A 26,530-nucleotide genomic window follows, 5' to 3' on the forward strand; every position below is an offset into this window, starting at 1 on the left:
TACATGCTTTTATGCCTCGAGCTTCTGCCACGTGATTGGCTGTTTTGATATTTGCATTAATGAGGTGCTGTACAAATAAAGTGGTATTATTGAGTGGCCAAGCATGGCTCCAACGCTGCTGGATTCATCACATGTGACAATGAATCAGTACAGTATTGAAAGATAAGGCACCCGTTGGAGCAGTTTTGCAACAACCACTCCTTGGTCAATGTCAGTAAACCTAAAGAGCTGATTGGTTTGGTTTACTTGTACAGTGGAAATCTCGTCTTGCATACTGCTCATACGGATCGAATCGTCTCACAGTACATTTAGATAGAGCAAGGTAAAATAATAACAGAATAAAGTGTAAAAACTACAGAGAAAGTGCAGTGCAAGGTCATAATGAGGTAGATTGTTAGGTTATACCATAGGTCTATTCAAGAGTCTGACTCTCGGAAGTAAAGCGAACACGCACCTGTCCACAGTGAGAGATCAGCAATGGAGAGCGGCAGCAGCTTTAAATTTCTGCGTGTTAACGTATCGGATGAGCTGCGCTAGGCCTGGCACATAAATGCGATCATTAAAAAAGTAAACATATTGGTGCGTTTTCCTTAGGAGGTTGCTGTTGAGCGTATCCTGACTGGATGTGTCATGGTATGGTGCAGCAATACAAAGGTGTGGGGATGTAAACTGCAAAGAGTAATGCGTCACACCAGCGGCAGTATGTATAGGAAGCGCCACAAGAAGGTAACATCCATCATCAAAGACCCGTACAATCCGGCCATTCCAACCAAGTTCAATTTCAATTCCCTTCATCCATTCAGTAAGTCTTTAATCACAATAGATTAGCAACACTATAACCAAGTAAATTATCCACAGTTTATATAAGAATTTAAAAATTAATGTTTAATTTACTTTTCTTGTGAACGCTGCTCGTGAACACAGCGCAGCACATCACACAAACCAATCTTCCGTCCTTGGACTCACTTTACACGGCACGCTGTCTGAGCAGTGCTGCCAGGATAATCAAGGACACGACCCACCCAACTAACACACTTTTCGTCCCTCTTCCCTCCGGGAGAAGGCTCAGGAGCTTGAAGACTCGTATGGCCAGATTTAGGGACAGCTTCTTTCCAACTGTGATAAGACTGCTGAACGGATCCTGACCCAGATCTGGGCCGTATCCTCCAAATATCCGGACCTGTATCTCGTTTTTTTTTTGCACTACCTTACTTTCCCTTTTCTATTTTCTACTTATGATATATAATTTAAAATTTTAATATTTACTATAGATTTGTATTTAAGGGAGCGCGAAGCGCAGAATCAAATATCGCTGTGGTGATTGTACGCTCTAGCATCGTTTGGCGACAACAAAGTATAAAGTATTATGTAAGTAAGTTTTTCATTGCACCTGTGTATATGTATTTATTGGTACATACGACAATCAACTCGACTTTGTCTTGTATCAGTAATGAATAATTAACTACATGTTTCCACCTGTATTGGTGGTAAATACTTCGCATCGTCAAGTGCAAAATGTTGTATCAACTAAAGTTTTTAACTTTGGTATAAATACAGATGCCCGGAAAACCCCGCACTACAGCGCCGTCTCTGTAACGGAGTCGAACTGCAACCGTCCGCCGCCCACACCGTGGAGCATGCGTATTGTTGCAGCAGCCCGCTTGGAAGGGGCGGGTAAGCATGCGCATAACTGAGGGCTGGACCCCGGCGCGCCGATGCGGGTGCGCGTGCGCGGCGAGTGGGCGTGGCCGCGGGTCCGGCGGCAGTGTTTATGCGCGTTGGGGAGGCTGCTCCGGACGAGGTAAGAAGTTGGTCTCGATGGGCGACCCGAGGCACCGGCTGTGTCACCGGCGGTCCGTCTCCTCAGAGACGTGTCCTGGTTGGGGGTTGCGCTGCTACTCGTTGGTCTGTGAGAGCACTGGAAATTTTTATAGGGGAAGTGTTGTAGTACTGTACACGGCAGTCGGATCGCCGGGGGCAGCAGGTCGGTGTCCACCTGGGTGAGGATCTCTCGGGCGGGTGTGACACCGCCGTGTCCGTGCGGTAGAGCCTGATCGGCCGGAGGTTTGCCCCGCTGCTGGGCAATACCTGGTCCCCGCTGCGCTTGCTGGTCCCCGGCCACGTCAGTAGACCTGCGCACTGCAGGTTACTGGACCTCAGTCACAAGGAGCCCATTCATTCTCCCTCTCTTGCGCAACGCGCATCCGCGTCTGTGGAAGCTCTCTTGTGCCTCCGTCGCCTAGCACTCCGCTGGCGGTGTCTCTGGATTACAGTGGCGTGATCCGCTTGGGAAATCCGTGCTCAAAGAAACCCTTCACAGTTCATCATCAGGAAGTGGCAGCAAGAATCTAGACTTTCTGCTGCGTTCCGCCGGAGCCAAGGTGGCACGTATTGAACGCCTTTCGCTGTTCCCATCCGCGTAAGTTAATTTGATTGCTGTCATTTAAAGCACGTAGTTGAGTTAAAAGTTTAGCGGAAATATGGCTTTCAGTCAGTCGATGACTGACGTCAAGAGTGAAAGACTTTTCGATTTTGAAAAGATCCAAATCGTGCAGGTCTAAATTGAGAAACTCAGTTCAAAGCCTCCCTTTAAAGATATTCCTTCCAGCTGACTTTCACACATTTAATGCTTTGTCCTACTGTTTTTGGTTAAGCATAAGGGAAAGCAGTATTTATGACTGCAAGTTTTGATTAACAGCAATGGTATTCAACTAATTAATAAAATTATTATTTGATTGCGAAGAGGTAGATAAGAACTAGGTGGACATCATTTAGTCCCGAGTTTGTTCTACAATCCAGCAAGACCATGACTGATAATCTGCACAACCCTCCCCACGATAGAAGGCATCTTCAAGAAGCAGTACCTCAAGAAGATGGCATCCATCGTTAAGGACCCTTGCCATCCAGGGCATGAGTTCTTCTCATTACCGCCAACAGCGAGGAGCTACAGGAGCCTGGAGACCCACACTCAATGATGTAGCTTCTTCCCCTCCATCGTCAGATTTCTAGATGGCCCACGAACACTACCTCATTCCGTTTTCCCGTGTTAGTCTTTGTGCTGTTCTGCAAGGGTCTGCACAGTAGCGTAGTGGTCAGCACAGCGTTTTACAGTACCAGCGACCCAGGTTCAATTCCTGCCCCTGGCTGTGAAGAGTTTGTACGTTCTTTCCGTGACCGTGTGGGTTTCCTCCGGGTGCTCCGGTTTCCTCCCACAATCCAAAGACGTTCTGGTCGGTAGGTTAATTAGTCATTGTAAACTGTCTAGGGTTAAATCAGTTGCTGGTCGTGTGGCGTGAAGGGCCAGAAAGGCCTACTCTGTGCTGTATCTTAATAAAATAGGGAAAAAAGTACAACTACTGGTGGCCTACTAATGTTTTCTGCCATTTACTATTTCTTAATATGACTCCTATTACATCAAATACCACATCATAATATCAAATCAAAGTCACTTCTCACCACTAATGATCTCCTTGACTTTGTGACACTCAATCACCCTCGTCACCTCATTTTCCTTTCTGCCTGCCTTTGTAAATGTCAAAGTACCCTGGATTATTTAGGAGGTACCAACTTTGGTCACTGTCTAGCCATAGATCCATAATGGTAGTTGTTAGGGCCTATAGAAAAATATTAATTTCAACAGCAACTAATCTTCAGCTTGCCTCTGGGCTCCCCCCCCCTTTCTTTCTCCCTAGGCCTCCTGTCCCATGATCCTCTCATATCCCTTTTGCCAATCACCTGTCCAGCTCTTGGCTCCATCCCTCCGCCTCCTGTCTTCTCCTATCATTTCAGATCTCCCCCTCCCCCTTCCACTTTCAAATTTCTTACTATCCCTTCTTTCAGTTAGTCCTGACAAAGGGTCTTGGCCCGAAACGTCGACTGTACCTCTTCCAATAGATGCTGCCTGGCCTGCTGCGTTCACCAGCATTTTTTTGTGTGCGTTGCTTAGTCTTCAGGTTTGAATGGGATTGTAATTGAATATAAAACGCACCCAGAACAATGATGTTCATGGAGCTGAAGAATGGGATTGATTGCAAACAAAGAAATACTCCATTTGACCTCGGGTGCCTGTGAATGCATGGATTTGGCCCAGAGACGGTGGGGATTAAAATTCAATTTCGGTGTCTGGAGTGTTGGTGTTTGAAAATGATATGTAATTCAAAGGAAGCATTGTAGATACTGAAGAATTGTCCTGCTGTTACCTTCGGGTTTTAGCATATTAAAAATGTTGTGTAGTATTGTGTCAGGCAGGGTTCCTCTTCCAAGAGTGTCTCGAGTATGATGCCTGCGGGTGTGCTGAATAAAGACTCCTATATCACCAGCTTCCGTGTCTCCTGGTGACTTTGTTCACAGCCACAAAGGCAGTGAGATCAGATCTCTTCACTTCTGCGTGTGCCATTGTTGTACACTCACCTTGTTGTAACTGCTACCATCGCATCCTTCGTTTTAGCCTTCTGCCCTCTGCTGCTTGACTTCACCCCTCGCCACCCATTCGATTTATTCTTCTTCCCAAATACTGTTTTGTTCCCGTTTCCACCAAGCCAGCTGAAATCTGTGGCAGATCTCCTTGCAGGGATAGTCACCTAGTTCTGCCCAAGTGTAATCCGTCCAATTTGTACAGGTTATGCCAGCTATGAGGTGCCTCAGAAATCCCAGTAGGCAGCATGCAGTGCTGGGAGTAATCCCGAGATTACTGCATTCGAGGTACAACATCTAAAGCCTCGTCAACCTCTGTATTCCTGCATGTTGGTACTGATTAGGGACATGACTTCTGCATGGTCACCCTCCCCTTTAGGTGACCTCCTTGACCCTGATACCAGCCTGTTCCCCCTACCTGTACAATCCAATATCACTCATGTTCTCACTTTTATTCCACCCTTCTGTGCAGTTGAGGCCCTCATAGTAGTCAAATTCAAATTTATTGTCATGTGCACAAAGTATATACTTGCACTGATTCAAAGTTAGTGGGCACGTGGCCAAGTGGTTAAGGCATTGGACTAGCTACCTGAAGGTCGTGAGTTCAAGCCCCAGCCGAGGGAACGTGTTGTGTCCTTGAGCAAGGCAATTAATCACATATTGCTCTGTGACAACACTGGTGCCAAGCTGTATGGGTCCTAATGCCCTTCCCTTGGACAGCACTGGTGTCGTGGAGAGGGGAGACTTGCAGCATGGGCAACTGCTGGTCTTCCATACAACCTTGCCCAGGCCTGCGCCCTGGAGAGTGAAGACTTTCCAGGCGCCGATCCATGGTCTCGCAAGACTAACGGATGCCTTATATATTATGATTCAAAGTTAAATTTACTATCAAGCTCCATATACGATACCATATACCGCCTTGAAATTCTTTTTCTTGCAGGACTTTACAGGAAAAAGAAATATAATAGAATTTATGAAAAACTGTACATAAAGAATAACAAACACCTACGTGCAAAAGATGACAAATTGAGCAAATAAAAAAAGTAAGTAACACTAGGAACATCAGTCGTAGAGTCCTTGAAAGTGAGTTGGTAGGTTGTGGAATTGATTTAGAGTTGTGGCGAATGAAGGTATCCATGATGGTTGTAGGGCAATAAATGTTCCTGAACTTGGTGGCGTGGCTCCTGTACCTCCTGCCCAAAGGTGGTAGTGAGAAGAGAGCATGGCCTGGATGGTGGGGGTCCTTGATGATGGATGCTGCTTCCATGTGGTAGCACTCTGTCTAAATGTGCTCAGTGGTTTGGAGGGTTTTGCTCGTGATGGACTGGGCGGTATTCACCACTGTCTGTAGGCTTTTCTGTTCCTGCGCATTGCTGCTTCCGTACCAGGCCGGGGTGCATCTATAGAAGTTTGTCAAAATTTTGGGTGACATGCCAAGTCTATGCAAACTTCTCAGAAAGTAGAGACGCTATAGTACGTTCTTTGAGCGCTGGTTTCAGGAGAGATCCTCTGATTATGGTAACGCCAGCAAACTGGAAGTTACTGACCCTCCCCACCTCCCATACCCTAATGAGGACTCACTCATGGACCTCCAGCTTCTTCCTCTAGCGGTCAGCTCTTTGGCTTTGCTGATGTTGAGTGATGAGTACAGATGCAATGAAAGCTCGCGTGCAATAGTATCACAGGCACATAACATCCACAAGAAAAGCAAATCGTACACTTTTTTTAAACAAGCAAACACAATTAGAGCAACAAAGTTCACTTTTGGTGCAAGGTGTAATGATTAGAGTTTTGCTGATTGGTTCGAGAACCGAATGGTTGAAAGAAAGTAGCCTGGTGCAGTGAGACTTCGGGCTTCTGTACTTCCTGCCCAATGATAGCTAGGAAAAGATGGCATGGCCCGGATGGTGGGGGATTTCTGATGATAAAAGTTGCACCTCCTGTAGATAATACTAGCGTGGGGAGGGATGTGCCTGTGTTGTGTTAGGCAGATCCCGCTACTCTCTGCAGTTTCTTGCGCACCTTCACATTCGAATTGTCACACCAGACCTTGACGCAACCAGTCAGGATATTTTCAACAGTATGTCTGTAGAAGTTTGAGAGAGCATCTTATAATAAGCCAAACTGCCTCAGGACCATAAGAAAGTAAAGATGCTGGTGTACTTTCCTTATGATTGCATTTATATTTTGGACCTAGGACAGATCATCCGACTGTGTTAACACCAATGAACTTAAAGCTGCTGACTCTCTCCACTGTTGATTTTTCAATGTTTGCTGGCCCATGTTCACCCTCTTTTCCCCTTCCTGAAATCAATACTGGAGACTTTACTACATGAGGCTTGCCAGAATGATGTAGCATTGACAAGTAGGGTGTGTATTCCTGTCAGCCATGATATTCTACTATAATCATCGAGATCAACAGGAACCCTGATGAATTGTCTCAGCCCAAAACAGGGTTCCCAGCTTGGAGTCCACCGACCCCTCAGTTAATGATAGGGGTCCATGGCAAAAAAAAAGTTGGGAACTCCAGGCCCAAAGCATCGACTGCTTAATTCCCTCCGTAGATGCTGTCCGACTTGCTGAGTTCCTTCAGCATTTTGTTGTCTTGCTCATGAGTTCCAGTGTCTGCAGAGTCTGTTGTGTCTCTGATTTGTGCAAATGTCACAGTAAGAAACCAAAAAAAAAGATAATTACAGATTAAGATAGTTGTCTCTCTGGATCTTTTTTTTTGCAATTGACGGCATTCACTTAATCCTTGATCTCTTTGTACTTGTAGAAGATGACGTCGGAGATGATCCTGGTGACAGGGGGAGCTGGTTATATTGGTAGCCACTGTGTGATTGAGCTGGTTAAAGCTGGCTACGTTCCCGTCGTGATAGACAATTTTCACAATGCCATCCGAGGTAAAAAGAAGCTTTTGTTTTTTTTTTGCATTTGTATGAGGATTTCTGTAATACGGTATATTTTGTTTAATTTTCTGTGCTGAGATCATGGTCCTGCACTGTTAGAACCTTTACCTGTAGTGAGCTAGTTACTGTAGAGTTGGGCTTGAGCTGAGCTGAAGGGAATGTGGAGTCAGATGTGAAGTAATAGAGGTGAGTATGGCCAGAATTTCCAAGATCGATTATATTTAAGCAATTGAAGGGTCTTACAGCTAAAATATTAGTCCTGTTTCTCTTTCCCATAGACGCAGCCTTAACCTGCTGAGTGTTTCCAGTTTTTTATGTTGCTTGTGACCACCTTATTTTGCTGAGTGTTAAACTTGCTCTCCCACCCCCCCCCCCACCATTATTCAGCTGTATGGAGAGTGTTACATCATGTTCCTGATCTGTGCCTCCTATATTGTAAAGTTGCGTACGAGGGTTGGTATTTGAGTCGCTTGCTGCAGGACTTAAAGCCTGTAGGGCACAGTATTGAAGTGGCTGATCCAAATGAATCGCGGGTCAGCAGTGACGCCTCAGGATGTCAAGTTGGAGACTTAGCAATAGTAGTTCCTTAAATGCCAAGGGTAAGCAGTGAGACTTTTTTTTCCCAAGTTGAAGCTGATAAATCCCCGGTGCTTTGGTAACACTAATATTAGCCACTTATCAGTCCATTTTGGATGTTGCCTAAGTGAAGGCAAAGACTAGCTGTGAATAGAATTCAACATTGTGCAATCAGCAGAACTTCTGACCCAGTGATGAAAGGAAGGTCCCTGATGAAGCTGTTGAAGATTTTAGTATCTAGGACACTGTGCTAAGCAGGGGTTCCCAACCTTTATTATGCCATGGAGCAATTCCATTAAGCAAGGCGTCTGTGGACCCCAGGTTGGGAACTGCTGCGACCTAGAGCAATGTCCTGGGGTTGGGATGATTGACCACAACCGTCTTCATGGTACAGTTCCAACCTCTGAGTGTTTTCCTCTTGATGCCTGTTGACTTCAGATTTACTAGGGTTCCTTGTTGCCACATTGATGTTAGGGGCAAGTTATTAACTCAGCCATGGAGCTGGGCACCTCGATCCATTTTTGATTGAGGTCTTGATCAGATCTAGAGCCAAGATGTCCTGGCAGAACTCAAGCTGGGAATTGTAAGCAGTTCATTGGAAAATAACAATCACGTAAGACAATAAGGCACAGGGGCAATAAGAGTCCATTCGTCCCATCGAGTCTGCTCCACCATTCCACCTTGGTTGATTTATTCTCCTGCCGCCTTTCCATATCCTTTGACACCTTACTAATCAAGAACCTTTTAACTTCAGCTTTAAATATACCCCACGACTTGGCCTCTACATGTGTCTGTGGCAATGAATTCCACAAATTCATCACCCCCTGGCCAAAGAAATTCCTCCTCATCTCTTTTCTAAAGGGGCATCCTTGTAGTCTGAGGCTATGGCCTCCGGTCCTAAATTGCCTGCACTTTAAGAAACATCATCTCCATGCCCACTCTATCTGGGCCTTTCAATATTCATTAGGTTTCAGTGAGATGCCCCTCATTCTTCTAAACTCCAGTGAGTACAGGTCCAAGAGCCAGAATACGCTTCTCGTACATTAACCCTTCCATTGCCAGAGTCATTCTGGTGAACCTCCTCTGATAATTGGTTTCGGTAATGTTGATTAAGGGGAAAATTGAGATCTTGATAGAAATTATGCTCAGGCGTGGTACTTGAACCCACTTACTTTGACAATGGTGCTGACTTTGGAGCCACAGTAGATGACAGGCAGAGTCTGTATGAGAGGCACAAGTGCTTTCTTCAAGTAAAATGTGGTCCAATAGTCTTCCTTGACAATGCTTCTTAATGTTTGAGGCATATTTAACCTTTTTCTCCCCTATCTTGAGGGCACTATTTTTTAGTGGTTAAGGTGGCAAGGCACTGTATGACAATTAATAATTAAGTAACATTTACAAACTATGGACAGTTATGTTTGTGTTTAGGCTTAAGGTAGCCAAGCCACTCGATGTATGTAGTTGAGACTGATTACTTTTTGTTTGGTAATATAGGGAAAGATGGAGTTCCCGAAAGCATTCGTCGTGTGAGTGAGATTACAAGAAAAGAGATTATCTTCCGAGAAATTGACCTGCTTGATGAATCTGCTCTACGTAATCTCTTCAGAGAGGTACAAAACTGAAAACAAATAACTGTAATTATTTTTGTAATGGTTGGCAATGTATATTGTGAGATCCAAACCATGGGTTAGGGAGTAATTTTCTCAGTATGTTTCTTGGCCAAATGTGTTTAGATTGCATGTCCACTGAGATTTCTCGGTCTTCTGGTAATTGCCCAACCCCCTTCCTCTACTTAATTCCTCATTCTCGTTTCCTGCTCTCACCTTATCTCCTTACCTCCCTCAGTTGCTCCTACCCCATTCATTTCTTCCATGGCCTTCTGTCCTCTCCTACAGATTTCCCCTTCTTCAGCCCTTTATCTCTTCCCAGCTCTTTACTGTTCCAACCATCACCTATCACCTTGTACTTCTTCCTCCCCTCCCCTTCCCCCTACCTTCTTACTCAGACTTCTCCCGCTTTTCCAGTCCTCATGAAGGGTCTCGGCCTGAAACGTCAGCGAAACTCTTTTTTCCATAGATGCTGCCTGGCCTGCTGAGTTCCTCCAGCATTTTGTGTGTGTTGCTTTGTCCGCCAAAGGGATATGTGCAACTCACAGGCTAACCGAAAACTATGGCGTCCTCTGTTCATTTCTGCTCGGTACATAAGCATCTTCAAAATCCTCTCAATGTCAGAACTTTGCCTGAAATCCTCTCAACATCAGGCTGAAATTCAAAACTTGTACTGTTGGGCATACATCCGCCAGTATTATTTATTATAACTGAAGCTGTTTTAGTAATTCCCTGAGTGTGAAGCACTTTGAAACATTCTGAAGTTATGAATGGTACTTTATAAATGGAAGGTAGTCCATCCACGAAGTGTCTAGCAGCCACACGTAACTGAAAAGTCAGAAGGTCATGAATTTCGGCCGTGTATTTTCTGAATTCCTCCAAGGGCAGTATAACCTTGTAGGGTTTGGAGGCTTGCGTGCCTCATTGACCCTGAGAGCTATGTTGATTGGAGTCAGGGCCTTGTGCGTTGGCTTTTGGTAGGGTCATCCATGCCAAACAACTCTAAGGGTGCAAAGAGGTCCACTGGTCCTCCAGGTTCAGGGGTTCAGCTCAAGGCTAACAACCCAGACTGGTCAAAAAATAAAGGCATCCTTTAGTCTTGCGAGACCATGGATCTGCGCCTGGAAAGTCTTCACTCTCCAGGGTGCAGGCCTGGGCAAGGTTGTATGAAAGACCAGCAGTTGCCCATACTGCAAGTCTCCCCTCTCCACAACACCAATGTTGTCTAAGGGAAGGGCACTAGGGCCGATACAGCTTGGCACCGGTGTCGTCGCAGAGCAGTGTGTGGTTAAATGCCTTGCTCAAGGACACGACACGCTGCCTCGGCTGGGGGTCGAACTCATGACCTTCAGGTCGCTAGTCCAGTGCCTTAACCACTTGGCCACGTGCCCACACGGTCAAAAAATAATTGTTAAGCAAAAAGCATTGAAGAATTCTTCTGTAGAGACAGAAATGGAAGACCTTCATTGCTGTCATAAACACCAGTGATGTGACAGGCAGTAAGCAATATTTTCTGAACTGATGAAATTTCTTAATCCTGAATTTCTGAATAGTGTGTTCCTCTCAGACTTGGGTTTGAATGCAAATTAACATTATGTAGCACTGTTCACTCAGTTAGCTGCGAAAATCTTAAATTAGAAATGTGCTTATGATTAAAAATGCTAATTTGTCCATCAACCCCATTTCAAAAATTTTTGATCCATCTTGTAAACTCAAATCAACATTCTAGTTTTTGGGGAGGTTTATGTTCTTGAATTCTCCGAAGATGTTGCCACAATTGCATGTGATACATTTTAGTAATTAGATTTACCTTTCTTCCCTGCCCCCCCCAGTTCAGTTTCTCAGCTGTGATTCATTTTGCGGGTTTGAAAGCTGTAGGTGAATCTGTCCAGAAGCCTCTTCTTTATTACAAGGTCAATCTTACAGGAACGATTAAACTACTGGAGGTGAGTATATCTGTGTGGGAAGGAATTTGCTTCTGTGAGTGAAGTAAGAATCTAATTTCAGAGTCACGAGTTTCTCATTACTGATTAAAGAAAAAGTTGTCAGCAAAATGTGTTAACTGTAGTTTCAACAGGAAGCCTAGACTTTGCATACTGTTCCGTTTGTTAACTATTTTCTGGATTGCACCAGTCTGCAATTTTCTTAAGATTATGCTTGGATAAACGCTAATTTTGGTGATATTATATTTGACAACACCTGATACCAAAATAGTATCATTGGGATCAGAAAACTGGAAGGGGTCTTGGATAAACTAACTGAGTAGGTACTTAATACTGTAGTAAAACGAGCCAATGAGAACATATTCAGAGTAAAGTTAAGAAACTCCCAGAATTATACTTTGTATAGCACCAGAGGCATATTAAACTGTTGTGTATATAATGGCTACTTAAAATCGAAACAGATAATTGATTGTTATACTATAAAGAAAATGACAAATAAAATTAAACAGTTGGATCTAGCAAACCCGTACATCTTCGGAGGAAACCGGATCACCATCAGAAATTCCTGCAGTTATGGGCAGAACATACAAACTCCTTACAGACAGTGGCGGGAATTGAACCCGGGTTGCTAGCACTGTAATGGTGTTATGCTATCTGCTACACTACTGGGCTGCCCCCATAACAGCGCTATGCTAAAGTGCTGGACACCAGTGTGTAAAACTGGGAGGCTGCTGCTGCTCCGGCTTGCATTCTGTAGATCCGCAAACTTCACGGAGCTCCCAAAAAGCAATGAGAATCGAACACTCTTGTGCAGGGAAGCTGGGAAGAGCAAAATGCACTCAGAATTGGCTGACTCCATCAGCAAGGGCAGCAGGTGAAACTTTGACCACTGCTCGCATCTGGGCTTTCTGTACCATTGAAAATGCTGCTCTCCAGCAGATTAACTATGATGCATATCCATAATCTCTCAAGCCTGAAGGGACTATTGGCAGTGACAAAAATGGGTAAAGAACTTGCCACTGACCTGTATTTCCATCCACACCCTCAATACATATTTCTTTTTCATTCCTCTACCCTTTTTCCTCTGATAGAGGAACTTAAAACATGAACACTCAGACAGAGATTATGAAGACAATTGGTATGTTGGCATTTATTGGAAGAAGACTTAAGTATGTGAGATGTTTTGCTCAGTTATGTATTACTGTGTAAAAGTCTCAGGCACCTATATATAGCTAGGGTGCCAGAGACTTTTCACAGTACTGTATATTATGTCTTTCCAGTTACCAAATAACACTGGGCCAATGAAGCTAGGTACTCATATTTCTGCTTTCCAACCACCACCTTATTTTAACCAATGTACAGCACTGTGCAAATGCCTCAGGCAACCTAGCTATATAAGTGCTTAAGAATTTTGCACAGTACTGTTTAGGATTCTGGAATGTTGTCTACAGGTCAGGTCACTGTGAAAAAAATGTAGACGTATGGTGGAGGGAGTGCAGCAAAGGTTCTTCAGGTTACTTGTTGGACAAGTTTGACCTATGATGATTCAGAATCAGGTCTATTATCACTGAGCAGCACACACAGAGTGCTGGAGGAACTCAGCAGTACAGGCAGCAACTATGGAAATGAATTAACAGTCTACATTTTGGGCCAAAAACCCTTTGTCAGGACTTTGTTTTGTGGCAGCAGAATAGTGCAAGACATAAAAATTGCTATAAGTTAAAATTAAAATAAGTTCATTTGGTAGGAGGGATTAGATAGTGAATATTTACTGTTTTGGGATCAGAAGAATGAGAGGTAATCTCATTGAAATATACGCCATTCTTAGAGACTTGTTTCCCTGGATGGTACTGGGATCACAGTCTCAAAGTAAGGATTGACCATTCAGAAATATCTTCATTCCAGGTATAGTGCATGTTTGGAATTGTACCCAAGAATGCTGCACAGGCCAATTTGTTTGATGTGTTCAAGACGGAGATCAATAGATTTTTAAGTATGAAGGATATTAGGTGATAGCTTAACATTCTGTTGAATTTTAAATAACATAGGCAAGATTTAGAAACATCATAAACACTAAGTTGCAAAATGCCAGCTATTTGTGAAATGTGTTCTAAAATAAATGATTTCAGGATATTTTAAAACACTGCACTTTTTATATATGTTCTCAGTGTAAATACTCTTAACAATCTGTCTATTTTTTTTATTTGTCTACAAGAATTATTATAAACAGGAAAAAACAAGTTTAACCCAAAATTTGATTATGTTTAAGAAAACAATAGGCTTGATTGGTTTATATGTTTTATTTTGGTACTTCAGGCCATGAAAGAACATGATGTCAAAGACTTTGTATTCAGCAGTTCAGCGACAGTGTATGGATCTCCTGATTACCTACCTATAGATGAGAGCCATCTTGTTGGCAGTTGCACTAATGCTTATGGAAAAACAAAATACTTTATAGAAGAGATGATCCGCGATCTCTGCAATGTAGAAAAGGTAATCCCCCCCCCAATTCTACATGTTGATTACGAAAGTTGTTGTCTTGTTGTAGGCTAAGTGTATCTGAAACATTGGGAAAGATTTTCCGTGGCAGCACCCAGCACCTCAGAATTATTCCTGCAAAAGGGGGAAACCTTGGAATGGCAACTTGTGCTTTTGTGTTCTGTGCTCCCAATGGCAAAGTCCTGCACAGAGACGCAGATCTCTCTGCTCTGCCGGCTCTGCTGTTACTCTTCCCCTACCTGCCGGAGTTGGTGCAACGACGTGTCTCAGGTCATGAGAGAGTGGATTTACTGGTTGCGGGAGGTGGAGGAATGGGGAGTGGCATTGGGTGGAGAAGAATGTTTGGCGTACTGGGTTCAGTTCTGATCAGAACATTACAGGAAAGATTGTGCTGGGGAGTGCGGAGATTCACCAGCATTTTGCCTGTGCAGGAGGGCTAGATTTATGGTGAGACAATGGATAGGCTGGGGAAGTGAGGGGGGACAATTTGATAGAATTATAAATTTCTGAAAGATGTTATTGAATTCTACTCTCCTTCCGTCTCGCCGTAAACTTTAACCACCCCCCCCACCGTCATCTGTTGTAACATATTCTGCAGATTTACTACCCTCTTGCTTAAAAATTCCTCATTATCTCTGTTTTAAGCAGGCGTCCCTTTATAGTGAGGTTGTGAATTGAATTGACTTTATTACATACATCCTTCACATATATGAGGAGTAAAAATCTTTACGTTACGTCTCCATCTAAATGTGCAATTTATAGTAATTTGTAATAAATAGTATGTTAAACAGGACAGTCAATATAACATAGAAATACAATTGTATCAACATGAATTAATCAGTCTGATGGCCTGGTGGAAGAAGCTGTCCCGGAGTCTGTTGGTCCTGGCTTTTATGCTGCGGTACCGTTTCCCGGATGGTAGCAGCCGGAATAGATTGTGGTTGGGGGTGACTCGGGTGCCCAATGATCCTTTGGGTCCTTTTTACACACCTGAATAGTGGGAAGTTCACATCTACAGATGCGCTGGGCTGTCCGTGCCACTCTCTGCAGAGCCCTGTAATTGAGGGATGTACAGTTCCCACACCAGGCAGTGATGCAATCAGTCAGGATGCTCTCAATTGTGTCCCTGTAGAAAGTCCTTGGGATTTGGGGATCCATACCAAACTTCTTCAACCGTTTGGAAAGTATAGCCCTGAGTCAAAGACTCTTCCACAAATGAAAACATTCTCTCCACATCCACAATATCTTGTTCATTCAGGACTGGAATGCAGTGCTGCTTCGATACTTCAACCCTATTGGTGCACATGAATCGGGAATGATCGGTGAGGATCCTCAGGGTATTCCCAATAATCTGATGCCATACATTGCACAGGTGGGTAAATACTTTTTTCACAGTTTAAATTTACTTTAACCCTATACAATGTGCTTTATTTTAATAAAGAATATTATTTATGATCAATTTATAATTAGACTCAGAATCATGTATATTGTGACTGACATTAGCCGTGAAATTTGTTGTTTGTAGCAGCAATACAGTGCAGGCATAACAAATTATGATAAATAACAATTAAAATAAATAGTATCAGTCACTGAATTTTATAATAACAAATGTTTTAATGGTTTATTTGGGTCAGAAATTTTTAATTGTGACTTTGGGTTCTTTCTTGCTCTCCCAATGCCCTCTTGCTCTTGGTGTATACAGAACTGTGCAAAGGTTTTAGCAATATATACAGCTAGGATACCTAAGAAGAATTTTGCCCAGTACTGCATTTGCCAATGTGGAGAGGAGAGTGAGTTTGTAAATCTGGCAGGAGCTAAGGATGTTGGGAATGGCGAGGGTGGGGCGCTGTGGGAGGGGTGTGGGACAGGTGGTAGAGCAGGAACGCCAGGGGCAGGGTGAGTATGGTGCCGGTGCAGACATACCCAACCCTGACTCACCAGGCAAGGTCGATTCATTCCAAACAGTTGGTTGATTGATCATTGCAGAACGTCTCTCTGGTGCTTCCCTCTCCCTTCCCCTTTTCCCAACCATGATTCCCCTCTCCCTGACCCCTTCCCACTTTCAGTCTACAATGGAGACCCATATCAGAATCAGGTATATGATCACTCACAAATACCATTTTTTTTACTGCAGCAGTATAGTGCAGTGTGTAAAATTACTATGGTACTGTGAGAAAGTCTTGGACTCCCTAGATATTGTATGTACCTAAGACTTGTGCACAGTACTGTACTTCCTGAATTTTGTGCCCTTGGTTCTGGAATTCTTAAACCTCTTAACTGTTTGACCATGCCTTTGCCCACCTGGGTTAGTGTCATTAGCTCGATGCTATCTTTGGTGACACCCATCATAGGTCGAGAGACCACTTCATCGGGCACTTCCTCTTCATCCGCCAAAGGCATAACTTCACGGTGGTTAAAATTTTAGTTCCAATCCCTTATTTCCGTTCTGACATGTTGGTCCATAACCTCCTCTTGTTGCAAGACAAGGCCACCTTCAGGGTGGAGGGGTAAAATCTTGTGTTCCATCTGGGTACCTCCAACTTAATAGCATGAATATCAATTTCTCCTTCCTGTAAACAAAATTTCCCTCCCCTCCCCTCTTCTTCTATTCTCCCCCTTGACATTTTCACACCTACCCATCACCGTTCCCCTCCTGACCCCCTCATTCCCCTTCTCCCCCCTCGTTCCCTTCCTGGCCCCCCCTCGTTCCCTTCCTGGCCCCCCCCCCATTCCCTTTCTCTCTCTCCCGTTCCCTTTTTCTCCCCCCCCCCCCCGTTCCCTTTCTCCCCGGATCCACTATCCTCTCCTATCAGATTCCTTCCTCTCCAGCCCTTTACCTTTCCTACCCATTTGGCTTCACCTATCACCTAGCTACCCTCCTTCCCTCCCCCCCCACACCTTTTTATTCTGGTGTCATCCTCACCCTTTCTTTTCCAGTCCTGAAGAAGGGTCTCAGCCCAAAATGTTAACTGTTTAGTCATTTCCATAGATGCTGACAGACCTGCTGAGTTCCTCCAACATTTTGTGTGCGTTGCTCTGGATTTCCAGCATCTTCAGAATCTGTTCTGTTTATGATGTTATTTTTCCCTGATTATGCTCTTGTGACAACTTCATTAATAGCAATTGCAATCAAAGATAATTTGATTCTCAAGTGAATAAATATACAAATTTATTCTTTACCATTGAACCTGAAAAGTAGATGATATAAAGACCGGATATTACATTTTTACTCTGTGTAACCCATGCAGTACTAATGTCTTCATACTTTAAATGTAGCCAGGATCTTTTGCTTTAGCTTCATGGATAATGTTGATATTGGTACTTGGACTCCAAGGATATCTATTAATAACATCAATGGGTTTTACTTCATAGATCTTCTTTTCCAATATTTTTTATTGATTTCTATATAGAATAATAGAGTTCGGGAGAATACATATTATAAAACAAAAGAAAGAATATAATAATACCAGATACAGTATATTGAATCCTATTACCAAACTCCTTACTCTATATTCATATGGATTAGATTAATTCGTATATTAGAATATAAACAATTTTATTTAAAAAAAGATCTACACCCACTACCAAAGTCGAAGCTGTTTGGGGAAAAAAAAGAAAAAAAAATTATCAGATAATAAGATATACTTCATAGATCTTACAAAAATCTCATGGGTCAGGAGAAGTGTTTAAATTATAAAAATAAAATGGGATTCTACAAATGGATCAAAGGAAAAGGCAACTGTGCAAGTTGGAGATGACATAGTTCTGGACTGTGTGGTAGATGAATATTAAAGGCTTGGATCCAGAGGATCAAAGTCTTTGATTTTATTTTATTGAGATACAATGCGGAATCGACATTTCTGTCCCTTCGGGACACGCTGTCCAGCAATCTCCTGACTTAACCCTAGCCTAATCACAGGACAATTTACAGTGACCAATTAACCTACCAATTGGTAGGTCTTTGGAGGAAACCAGAGCACTTGGAGGAAACCCACATGATCACAGGGTACAAACTCCTTTCAGGCAGCAGTGGGAATTGAACCCAGGTCACCCAGACCGTAAAGCATTGTGCTAACCACTGCACTACCGTACCAATTGTTTTGAATTTTGAATCACTAGTCCTGACAAAGGGTCTCGGCCTGAAACGTCGACTGCACCTCTTCCTACAGATGCTGCCTGGCCTGCTGCGTTCACCAGCAACTTTGATGTGTGTTGCATACAGTAAATAGAATCATTTCCACTGTGATAGAAAATGTTAAGAGGACATTTTAAAATAAAAATTTAAGATGCTCATTAACAAAACATTGTTTCCACTCTTTGGTTAACTGACCTGGTCATAAGTCATTCGTATTAAATGTTCTACTGTGCCCTTTTGTCCTGGTGTCCCTCCCCACCTTCTAAAGTTGTATTGTCTCGCCATATGACCTTTGAGCCATAGATACCATGGACAAATTGGATAGACATTTTAGAAAGATTGTAAATCAAAGTACAGCAAAACCCAGGAAACCGGAATTTGAGCAGATAATTCTAGTTAAACATTCACACTGATGTAAACATATGGGGCTGAATGTGTTTCCACTTATCACTTGCATTTCTGCTAATGAAATATTTCCATTTTTAATGTTCTGAAATGTAGAAAACTCTAAACATTTTAAAGTCCTTCCATCTCATTCCTCTTCCCATATCTCACAACTATGGGGAGCTACTTACAATATGGAAAATATTTTGTAAACTGCATAAATTGTTTCTGGAACAGCTGGTTTAGTTGACCTTTTACATTAATCATATTTGACAAAGGTTTTTGGTGGCACGTTCTTACAGTAGTCTTCTGTGTGAACAAATGCCTATTTGGTAATAAATCATGGACTAAATGAAACACTCTGTAAGCAAGTGTTAGTGAGATTGGAGGGGTGGGTGGATAAAGTGCCAGCATTAGAATGGCAGCATTCATGCAGATAAATTTTCTTCTGTGTCCTGCCTTCTGATCTCCAGAACACGAGTGTATTTCTCGTTCACATTAGGAAGGCAGAAAGGATGGGATGAAATGTATCTAGGTTTGCTAAGTGGACAGAGCTGCCGGGATATTGTGTTGTGGAGAGGATGCAATGTAGTATGAGCAGGTTAACTGACCAGGTGAAGCAGTTGAAGATGGCACGTAAAGTCAAGGTTGTTATTTTTTTTGGTAATGAGGACATCAAAACAGAATTATTTGTGAATGGGAAGAAACGTGTTGGCATGCAGTGAGTGGAGTGTAAGTGCACCCAAAGTTATAAATGCAGATTTCAAAAGCACTTTGTATATGTCAGCTTTTATTACAAAAGAATTGGAGTGCAAGGTTAAGGAAAGTGTGCAGTAAAGGGGCTGGTCGGAGGCTCGAAGTTTTCGGACAGATGAACTCAGTGTCGGCTGTGGTTGGCTGCTTCCAACGTATTGGCAAGTTGATGGTGCCTGGAGGTTTTTGGCAGGGAGTTTCTCCCTTCTGCCGCCTGCTATCGGGGACTCGGGAGTCGATCGACTTGGGGACTTTGAGACTTTTTTTTACCATGCCCATGGTCTGTTCTTCGTCAAATTATGGTGTTGCTTTGCACTGCTGTAACTATATGTTATAGTTATGTAGTTCTGTCAGTGTTAGTCTTTGGTTTGTCCTGTTTTCTGTGATATCACTCCCGGAGAAACATTGTATCATTTCTTAATACACGTATGCATTTCTAAATGACAATAAAAGAGGACTGAGTGTTCTTATAATCTAATTTTGTAGGGTGTTGTTGAGCCCATAGCTGCAGTACAGTTTTTGTTTTAAGCTCTGTTCCCATTGTGCACTTGCCTTGGAAGTGGTGCAGTATAAATTCCTTGTAACACACATCAAAGTTGCTGGTGAACGCAGCAGGCCAAGCAGCATCTGTAGGAAGAGGTATAGTCGACATTTCAGGCCGAGACCCTTCGTCAAGACTAACTGAAGGAAGAGTGAGTAAGGGATTTGAAAGTTGGAGGGGGAGGGGGAGATCCAAAATGATAGGAGAAGACAGGAGGGGGAAGGATGGAGCCAAGAGCTGGACAGGTGACTGGCAAAAGGGGATACGAGAGGATCATGGGACAGGAGGTCCGGGAAGAAAGACAAGGGGGGGGGGACCCAGAGGATGGGCAAGAGGTATATTCAGAGGGACAGAGGGAGAAAAAGGAGAGTGAGAGAAAGAATGTGTGCATAAAAATAAGTAACAGATGGGGTACGAGGGGGAGGTGGGGCCTAGTGGAAGTTAGAGAAGTTGATGTTCATGCCATCAGGTTGGAGGCTACCCAGACGGAATATAAGGTGTTGTTCCTCCAACCTGAGTGTGGCTTCATCTTTACAGTAGAGGAGGCTGTGGATAGACATGTCAGAATGGGATGTGGAATTAGAATGTGTGGCCACTGGGAGATCCTGCTTTCTCTGCCGACAGAGCGTAGATGTTCAGCAAAGCGGTCTCCCAGTCTGCGTCGGGTCTCGCCAATATATAAAAGGCCACATCGGGAGCACCGGACGTAGTATATCACCCCAGTCGACTCACAAGTGAAGTGTTGCCTCACCTGGAAGGACTGTTTGGGGCCCTGAACGGTGGTAAGGGAGGAAGTGTAAGGGCATGTGTAGCACTTGTTCCGCTTACACGGATAAGTGCCAGGAGGGAGATCAGTGGGGAGGGATGGGGGGGACGAATGGACAAGGGAGTTGTGTAGGGAGTGATCCCTGCGGAATGCAGAGAGAGCGGGGGAGGGAAAGATGTGCTTAGTGGTGGGATCCCGTTGGAGGTGGCGGAAGTTACGGAGAATAATATGTTGGACCCGGAGGCTGGTGGGGTGGTAGGTGAGGAGCAGGGGAACCCTATTCCTAGTGGGGTGGCGGGAGGATGGAGTGAGAGCAGATGTACGTGAAATGGGGGAGATGCGTTTAAGAGCAGAGTTGATAATGGAGGAAGGGAAGCCCCTTTCTTTAAAAAATGAAGACATCTCCCTCGTCCTAGAATGAAAAGCCTCAACTTGAGAGCAGATGCGGCGGAGACGGAGGAATTGCGAGAAGGGGATGGCGTTTTTTCAAGAGACAGGGTGAGAAGAGGAATAGTCCAGATAGCTGTGAGAGTCAGTAGGCTTATAGTAGACATCAGTGGATAAGCTGTCTCCAGAGACAGAGACAGAAAGATCTAGAAAGGGGAGGGAGGTGTCGGAAATGGACCAGGTAAACTTGAGGGCAGGGTGAAAGTTGGAGGCAAAGTTAAATTCCCTGTGTTGACTCCAGGGAATGTGTACTCTGTTGTTTGATGAAAGATTGAGCAAGGTCCTTACTCAATCTTTCATCATCCAGCTTATTCAAACTTTCAAGGTCCATCTATCTGTAAGATGGACCTTGATGAAAGATTGAGACAGATGGACCTTTTCTTCTTGAAGATTGAGAGAATTCTCTCATTGAAGCACAGAAAACACCAAGAGCATTGATGGTGTAGAACAGGGGTTCCCTAACCTTTTTTATGCCATGGACCCCTACCATTAAACGAGAGGGCTATAGACCCCAGATTGGGAACCCCTGGTGTGGATGGTGAGGGGCTGCTTCCTTTTCATTGAATCTTTGAAATTCTTCAGCAGAGGGCAGTGAATAAAGTTTTGGTGCCGATGGAATTAAACCCCAAATGGGGAACATGGTCATTCAAAAGAGGCATTGCATCCTTGAGGAACCATTTGACTCTAATGGTTTTATTGAAGTTCCAGCACTTTGGATGAGGTGTTCCGTAATTCTGGATTGCTTGGCACTCATGCAAGATCATGTCCCCTCAGGTTGAACCAAGCTTCTTAGGCAGTCCCTCGGAGCCGAATGTGGCTTGCTTACACTTCAGTCTCGGTTGGTTCTGAGGTTGCTCAAGCCACCGTGAACCTCGCCTCCCCTGTAAGATTGGGTAGGAGGTGGCTGAAAGTGCACCCAGGTCAGCAATTTGTGAGGCAATGCAATCTTTCCACGATTTGTACTAGGCTTCTGACGCAGGCACTGCGGGTTCTCAGTACAGACAGCCAAATTTGAGAAGGACGCACCACACCTCCCCCAGTTGATTTAAGTGCTTTAGCGAGGTCTTAAAAACCCTTGGAAGGTTGGTACTGCTCCCCAGATTTCATTTGAAGTTTCTTGGGGGGGGGGGGGGGGGTTATGGAGTCTGACATGCCTCCGAATTGACTGAACTCACAATATGATTCAGGAACCAAGGGAATGTTAACTCGTGAAAACATAATAGTTTGTTAATTTTTTTTCCTGCATTATTTCTGCTGGAGGAGTGTCCAGCATTTACAGCACTACTCACTGATTTCTGGGTAAACAACCAGTTTTGTGCCTTCGTTGAGTGAAGGGTCAGATGTTATTTAGTCTCGCTTCACGGCAGTTTTATTTCTTTGGTTTCACTCCTGCATGTTCAATTACTTTTGTAGAGTGTGATTCCACGCTACTCGCTCGGCTCTAGCCTGTCTGTGAAAGAAAAGGTCAATTTTGTTTGAAACGCAGCTATTACATGATTACATCTAAATTATCAACCTTCTTCCTAGGTTGCGGTTGGACGCCGGCAGTGCCTGAATGTTTTTGGGAATGATTATGACACAGTTGATGGCACAGGTGAGATCACACTGTATCATGTAGATTATTATTGCTGGTCAGACGTGAAGCACTCAGCCATCAAGCAAGGTGGATCTTTGTAGGTTCATGCTACTAAGGAGGTTTCTTAACCTGTCTTGTAAGAAAATTGACAATCTGTATATCTAGACTTGTCGGTAAAGTTGTTAAAGACAGTTACGGGAATTTGCATTAATAGTTCTATTTATGGTGACTTTTGACTCCTATTTCAAATGTCTGTCCTGCTTACTGTGAGATACCCATTTATAACTGGATATAGCCGGGTGCTGCAGGACTGCGGGTGGCTGGGTCAGATTTTGCTGGTATTCAGAGAAGGGATTAGGAGGCCTAGGGGGTGAATTTGGCATATAGTTTGTCTTTGTATTAACTTGCTCCAAAGCAGAAAATGAATGGAGGTTCATTCCTCCAATATTTGAGAAGTTAAAAACTAATTATACAGTAAAGTTTCATTGCCTTCAATATATTGATAATTCCTCGTTTCAGTAGAGGAGGGAGTGGATAATGGCTTTCATTTGGTACCTTTGGTGTATTGGTTACACAGGACTGCCTAGAGTAGTTCTGTCAACTTGAAATAAATAAAACACTGGTGCCATCACTGAAACCCTCTTCTCTTAGTTAGTTAGAACTGCCCCATTGCCAGAACCTGGCTCATTATAAGTCTCTTGCATTGGTGGCAATAATTTCTGTGTAAGGAAGGGTTACGTACAACCATATAACAATTACAGCACGGTAACAGGTCATCTCGGCCCTTCTAGTCCGTGCCGAGCTCTTACCCTCACCTAGTCCCACCGACCTGCACTCAGTCCATAACCCTCCATTCCTTTCCTGTCCATATATCTATCCAATTTAACTTTAAATGACAACATCGAACCTGCCTCAACCACTTCTGCTGGAAGCTCATTCCACACAGCTACCACTCTCTGAGTAAAGAAGTTCCCCCTTATGTTACTCCTAAACTTTTGCCCTTTAACTCTCAACTCATGTCCTCTTGTTTGAATCTCCCCCACCCTCAATGGAAAAAGCCTATCCACGTCAACTCTATCTATCCCCGTCATAATTTTAAACACCTCCATCAAGTTCCCCCTCAACCTCTACGCTCCAAAGGATAAAGACCCAACTTGTTCAACCTTCCTCTGTAACTTAGGAGATGAAACCCAGGTAACATTCTAGTAAATCTTCTCTGTACTCTCTCAATTTTGTTGACATCTTTCCCATAATTCGGTGACCAGAACTGTACTCAATACTCCAAATACACTGTACACAATGCATGTAGAGAATAGTGCTGGAGAGAACGACACCATGGCAGGGGCTGGAAGATCACTCCTTTGTGTAATTATTTAATGTCGTCTGGCAAATGAGGAAGTGTCAGTCTGATGTCTCAAGAAATCCAGAGCCTATATATCTGATAATCAGCATTTATGTGTGTAGTAGTAATCATTACTTACGTGGAAGTGGTTTCTTTGGTAAGACCAGGATGTTGTATTTCATTGAAGGCAAGTAAAGTAAGCTATAAAGTAGTTGTGTCTCCTGACTTTTGTAATTAGAAATGCAGCGTACAAAAGTGAACAAATCAGAGCACAGTGCAATGATTAGAAAACTTTACAGGTTTGAGTGAAACGTTTTACAGTTATTTTTTTTGTAGTTAAATCCAGGAATGGATACTGGCTGAGATGCTGCTTGATTACTCCGAGGAGAGACGTGGTTATGAAGCCTGGGTTTAGACTGAATTGGAAACAAATCAGGCTAAATGGCCATTTTTTTTTTTGTCCTGTGAATGCTTGTGTTCTACCTATGTGCACTGGACGAGTGAATGCAGCCACAGGGTTAGAAAGTATAAATTTTGTTCCTGGAGGAATTGTTATAATTTGTTGTTGGAAAGTGAGCAAGCTGTGTTGATTGTGAATTTGAACCTGTGTGATTTCAGACAATTAAATGCATTGTCTTGCTGTTTAGGTGTCAGGGATTACATTCATGTTGTGGATCTTGCAAAGGGACACATTGCTGCACTGAAGAAACTTAAAGAGAAATGCAGTTGCAAGGTTTGTTTTCGCGAGTTGTGTCCTGGGCAGCTTAACTCTACTTACACTCAGACTATTTCTACAGCAGCCTTTTGCGTTCAGTGCACCCTACTAATTTTCTAACTGTCTAGGTGTACAATCTTGGTACTGGAACAGGCTATTCAGTCCTGCAGATGGTGAAAGCAATGGAGAAAGCTTCTGGCAGAGAGGTATGTCACCACATCTTTAAAGAAAATTAAGATTCAGTGAAGTTTGTGTGGTGACACTTCTCGGATGAGTGTTAAACAAAAATTAATTGGCCTGTGCGTCACCGTTATGAAGGTGGATTTTGTTTGCCCAAATTTTGCAGATTAAGTATCAGGTTGTTCCACGGAGAGAAGGAGATGTTGCTTCTTGTTATGCCAATCCAGCTCTTGCAGAAAAGGAACTTGGATGGAAAGCAGAATTTGGAATTGATAAGATGTGTAAGTATTCAGTGTGATGAAATCGTGTAAGTTTTGCTGTGGTTTTATATTAATGCATTTTCTGCATGATTGGTAGCTGACCAGTATTTTTTGCCTCTAGTTTTCAAAATTGCTGTTGTAAATGTATTTAATATGAGCAATGCTATCTATAGCTAGCTACGACAAATCTTAATAAAAGAATGTCCTTTCTATTTTAGGCCAAGATTTGTGGAATTGGCAATCCCAGAATCCTTATGGTTTCAGCAAGAATTAAGGATCGAATGCAAAAATCCAACAGTTGTCTTTTAAAGGAAAGAATTTTAAACTTTTTAATGAAAACCCTTTTATTTTGGAATAGTCTGTTAAACAAATCACGCATAATGAAAAGCAGATTCAAAGCTCTGATATTCCTGTCTGTAAAGTGGGTGGAGTAGTGTAGAAAGGCAAAGTAGTTTTATAGAAGCTGTAACACACACAAAACACCGGAGGAGCTCAGCAGGTCAGGCAGCATCTATGGAAAAGACGCTGTGGGCCAAGAGCTTTCGTCAGCCCAACACATCAACTGTTTATTCGTCGACATCAATGCTGCTTGATCTGCTGAGGTCCTCCAGTATTTCACGTGTGTTGCTCTAGATTTCTAGCCTCTAAATAATTCCTTGTATTTATGTGTAGAATGCTGTAGCCTTTTCCTATGAAGGAACACAAGATTTAGAGAATTTCAAATTTACCATAATACCTCATGTTTAATATTAATTATATCTATGCAGGCAGTTGAAGTGCACTGTTTTGTTGAGAGTAGTTTCTTGCATTTTTATTGTTGAAAAACTCATGGGCAATTCATTGGTCTTCAAACTAAAATTACATTGAACAATATAGAAACTATTATAGAGAGTTATATGCAGCACACAGGGTGGGTGTAGCTGCCTGTGATTTTAAACTTTTCTACTTTTGAACTCCTTTGCAATCATTTCATTTACAATAAACTAAATTTTGGAATGCGTTTTGTGTAAATATGCTTGTCAACATGGGGGGGTGGGGGGTGGAGTTTGTAGGTTCTGACCAGAATTGGCCTCAAGGTTGAAACAATACACTTGAGTGATCAACTTCTTCTGATCCACTCTGATCTGGGTGCTCCAAGTTCTGGTTGTAGTAGAGATATTCTAATTAAACCATTGATAGTTTTCCCAGCTCCTATACTCAGTACCCTGACCAATGAAGGCTGGAATCTCAAACGCTTTCTTCCCCACCCCATTTACCTACAACACTGCGTTTAGCACTAATGTCCCAGGTCAGTACTGTTCACTGTACAAGTCCTAGCCTAGTTTGTTACAATAAAATACAAACCCCATTTCCAGAAAGGTTGGGATATTTTCCAAAATGCAATAAAAACAAAAATCTGTGATATGTTAATTCGCATGAATCTTTATTTAACTGACAAAAGTGCAAAGAAAAGATTTTCAATAGTTTTTCTGACCAACTTAGTT

General features: G+C 43.1%; 1 protein-coding gene across 3 annotated transcripts; it reads left to right on the forward strand.

Annotated features, from left to right (window-relative positions):
- Window positions 1–1,704: 1,704 nt before the first annotated feature.
- Window positions 1,705–26,046, forward strand: gale (UDP-galactose-4-epimerase). Of its 3 annotated transcripts, XM_072247187.1 has the most exons (12): window positions 1,741–1,801; window positions 5,354–5,456; window positions 7,190–7,316; window positions 9,393–9,508; window positions 11,338–11,451; window positions 13,765–13,941; window positions 15,206–15,319; window positions 22,501–22,567; window positions 24,539–24,624; window positions 24,735–24,812; window positions 24,953–25,067; window positions 25,265–26,046. In XM_072247187.1, exons 3-12 carry the CDS (start codon window positions 7,193–7,195, stop codon window positions 25,318–25,320), a joined length of 1,047 nt encoding a protein of 348 aa, XP_072103288.1. In that variant the 5' UTR covers window positions 1,741–1,801; window positions 5,354–5,456; window positions 7,190–7,192; the 3' UTR covers window positions 25,321–26,046. The 3 variants fall into 3 exon arrangements, with proteins under 3 accessions (XP_072103287.1, XP_072103288.1, XP_072103289.1); XM_072247186.1 differs by lacking the exon at window positions 5,354–5,456 and having other exon boundaries at window positions 1,705–1,801; XM_072247188.1 differs by lacking the exons at window positions 1,741–1,801; window positions 5,354–5,456 and adding an exon at window positions 2,091–2,419.
- Window positions 26,047–26,530: the final 484 nt, after the last annotated feature.

Source organism: Mobula birostris, chromosome 30, assembly GCF_030028105.1.
Source record: "Mobula birostris isolate sMobBir1 chromosome 30, sMobBir1.hap1, whole genome shotgun sequence".
In the NCBI taxonomy this organism is placed as follows: Eukaryota; Metazoa; Chordata; class Chondrichthyes; order Myliobatiformes; family Myliobatidae; genus Mobula; species Mobula birostris.

Excerpts from the sequence above, each read along its gene's own strand:
- gale (XM_072247186.1), top strand. The coding sequence starts at position 1,772 with ATGCGCGTTGGGGAGGCTGCTCCGGACGAG. Across the intron at positions 15,320-22,500 it reads TGATGCCATACATTGCACAG|GTTGCGGTTGGACGCCGGCA; the intron begins GTGGGTAAATAC and ends CCTTCTTCCTAG. Across the intron at positions 24,813-24,952 it reads AGAAAGCTTCTGGCAGAGAG|ATTAAGTATCAGGTTGTTCC; the intron begins GTATGTCACCAC and ends CAAATTTTGCAG.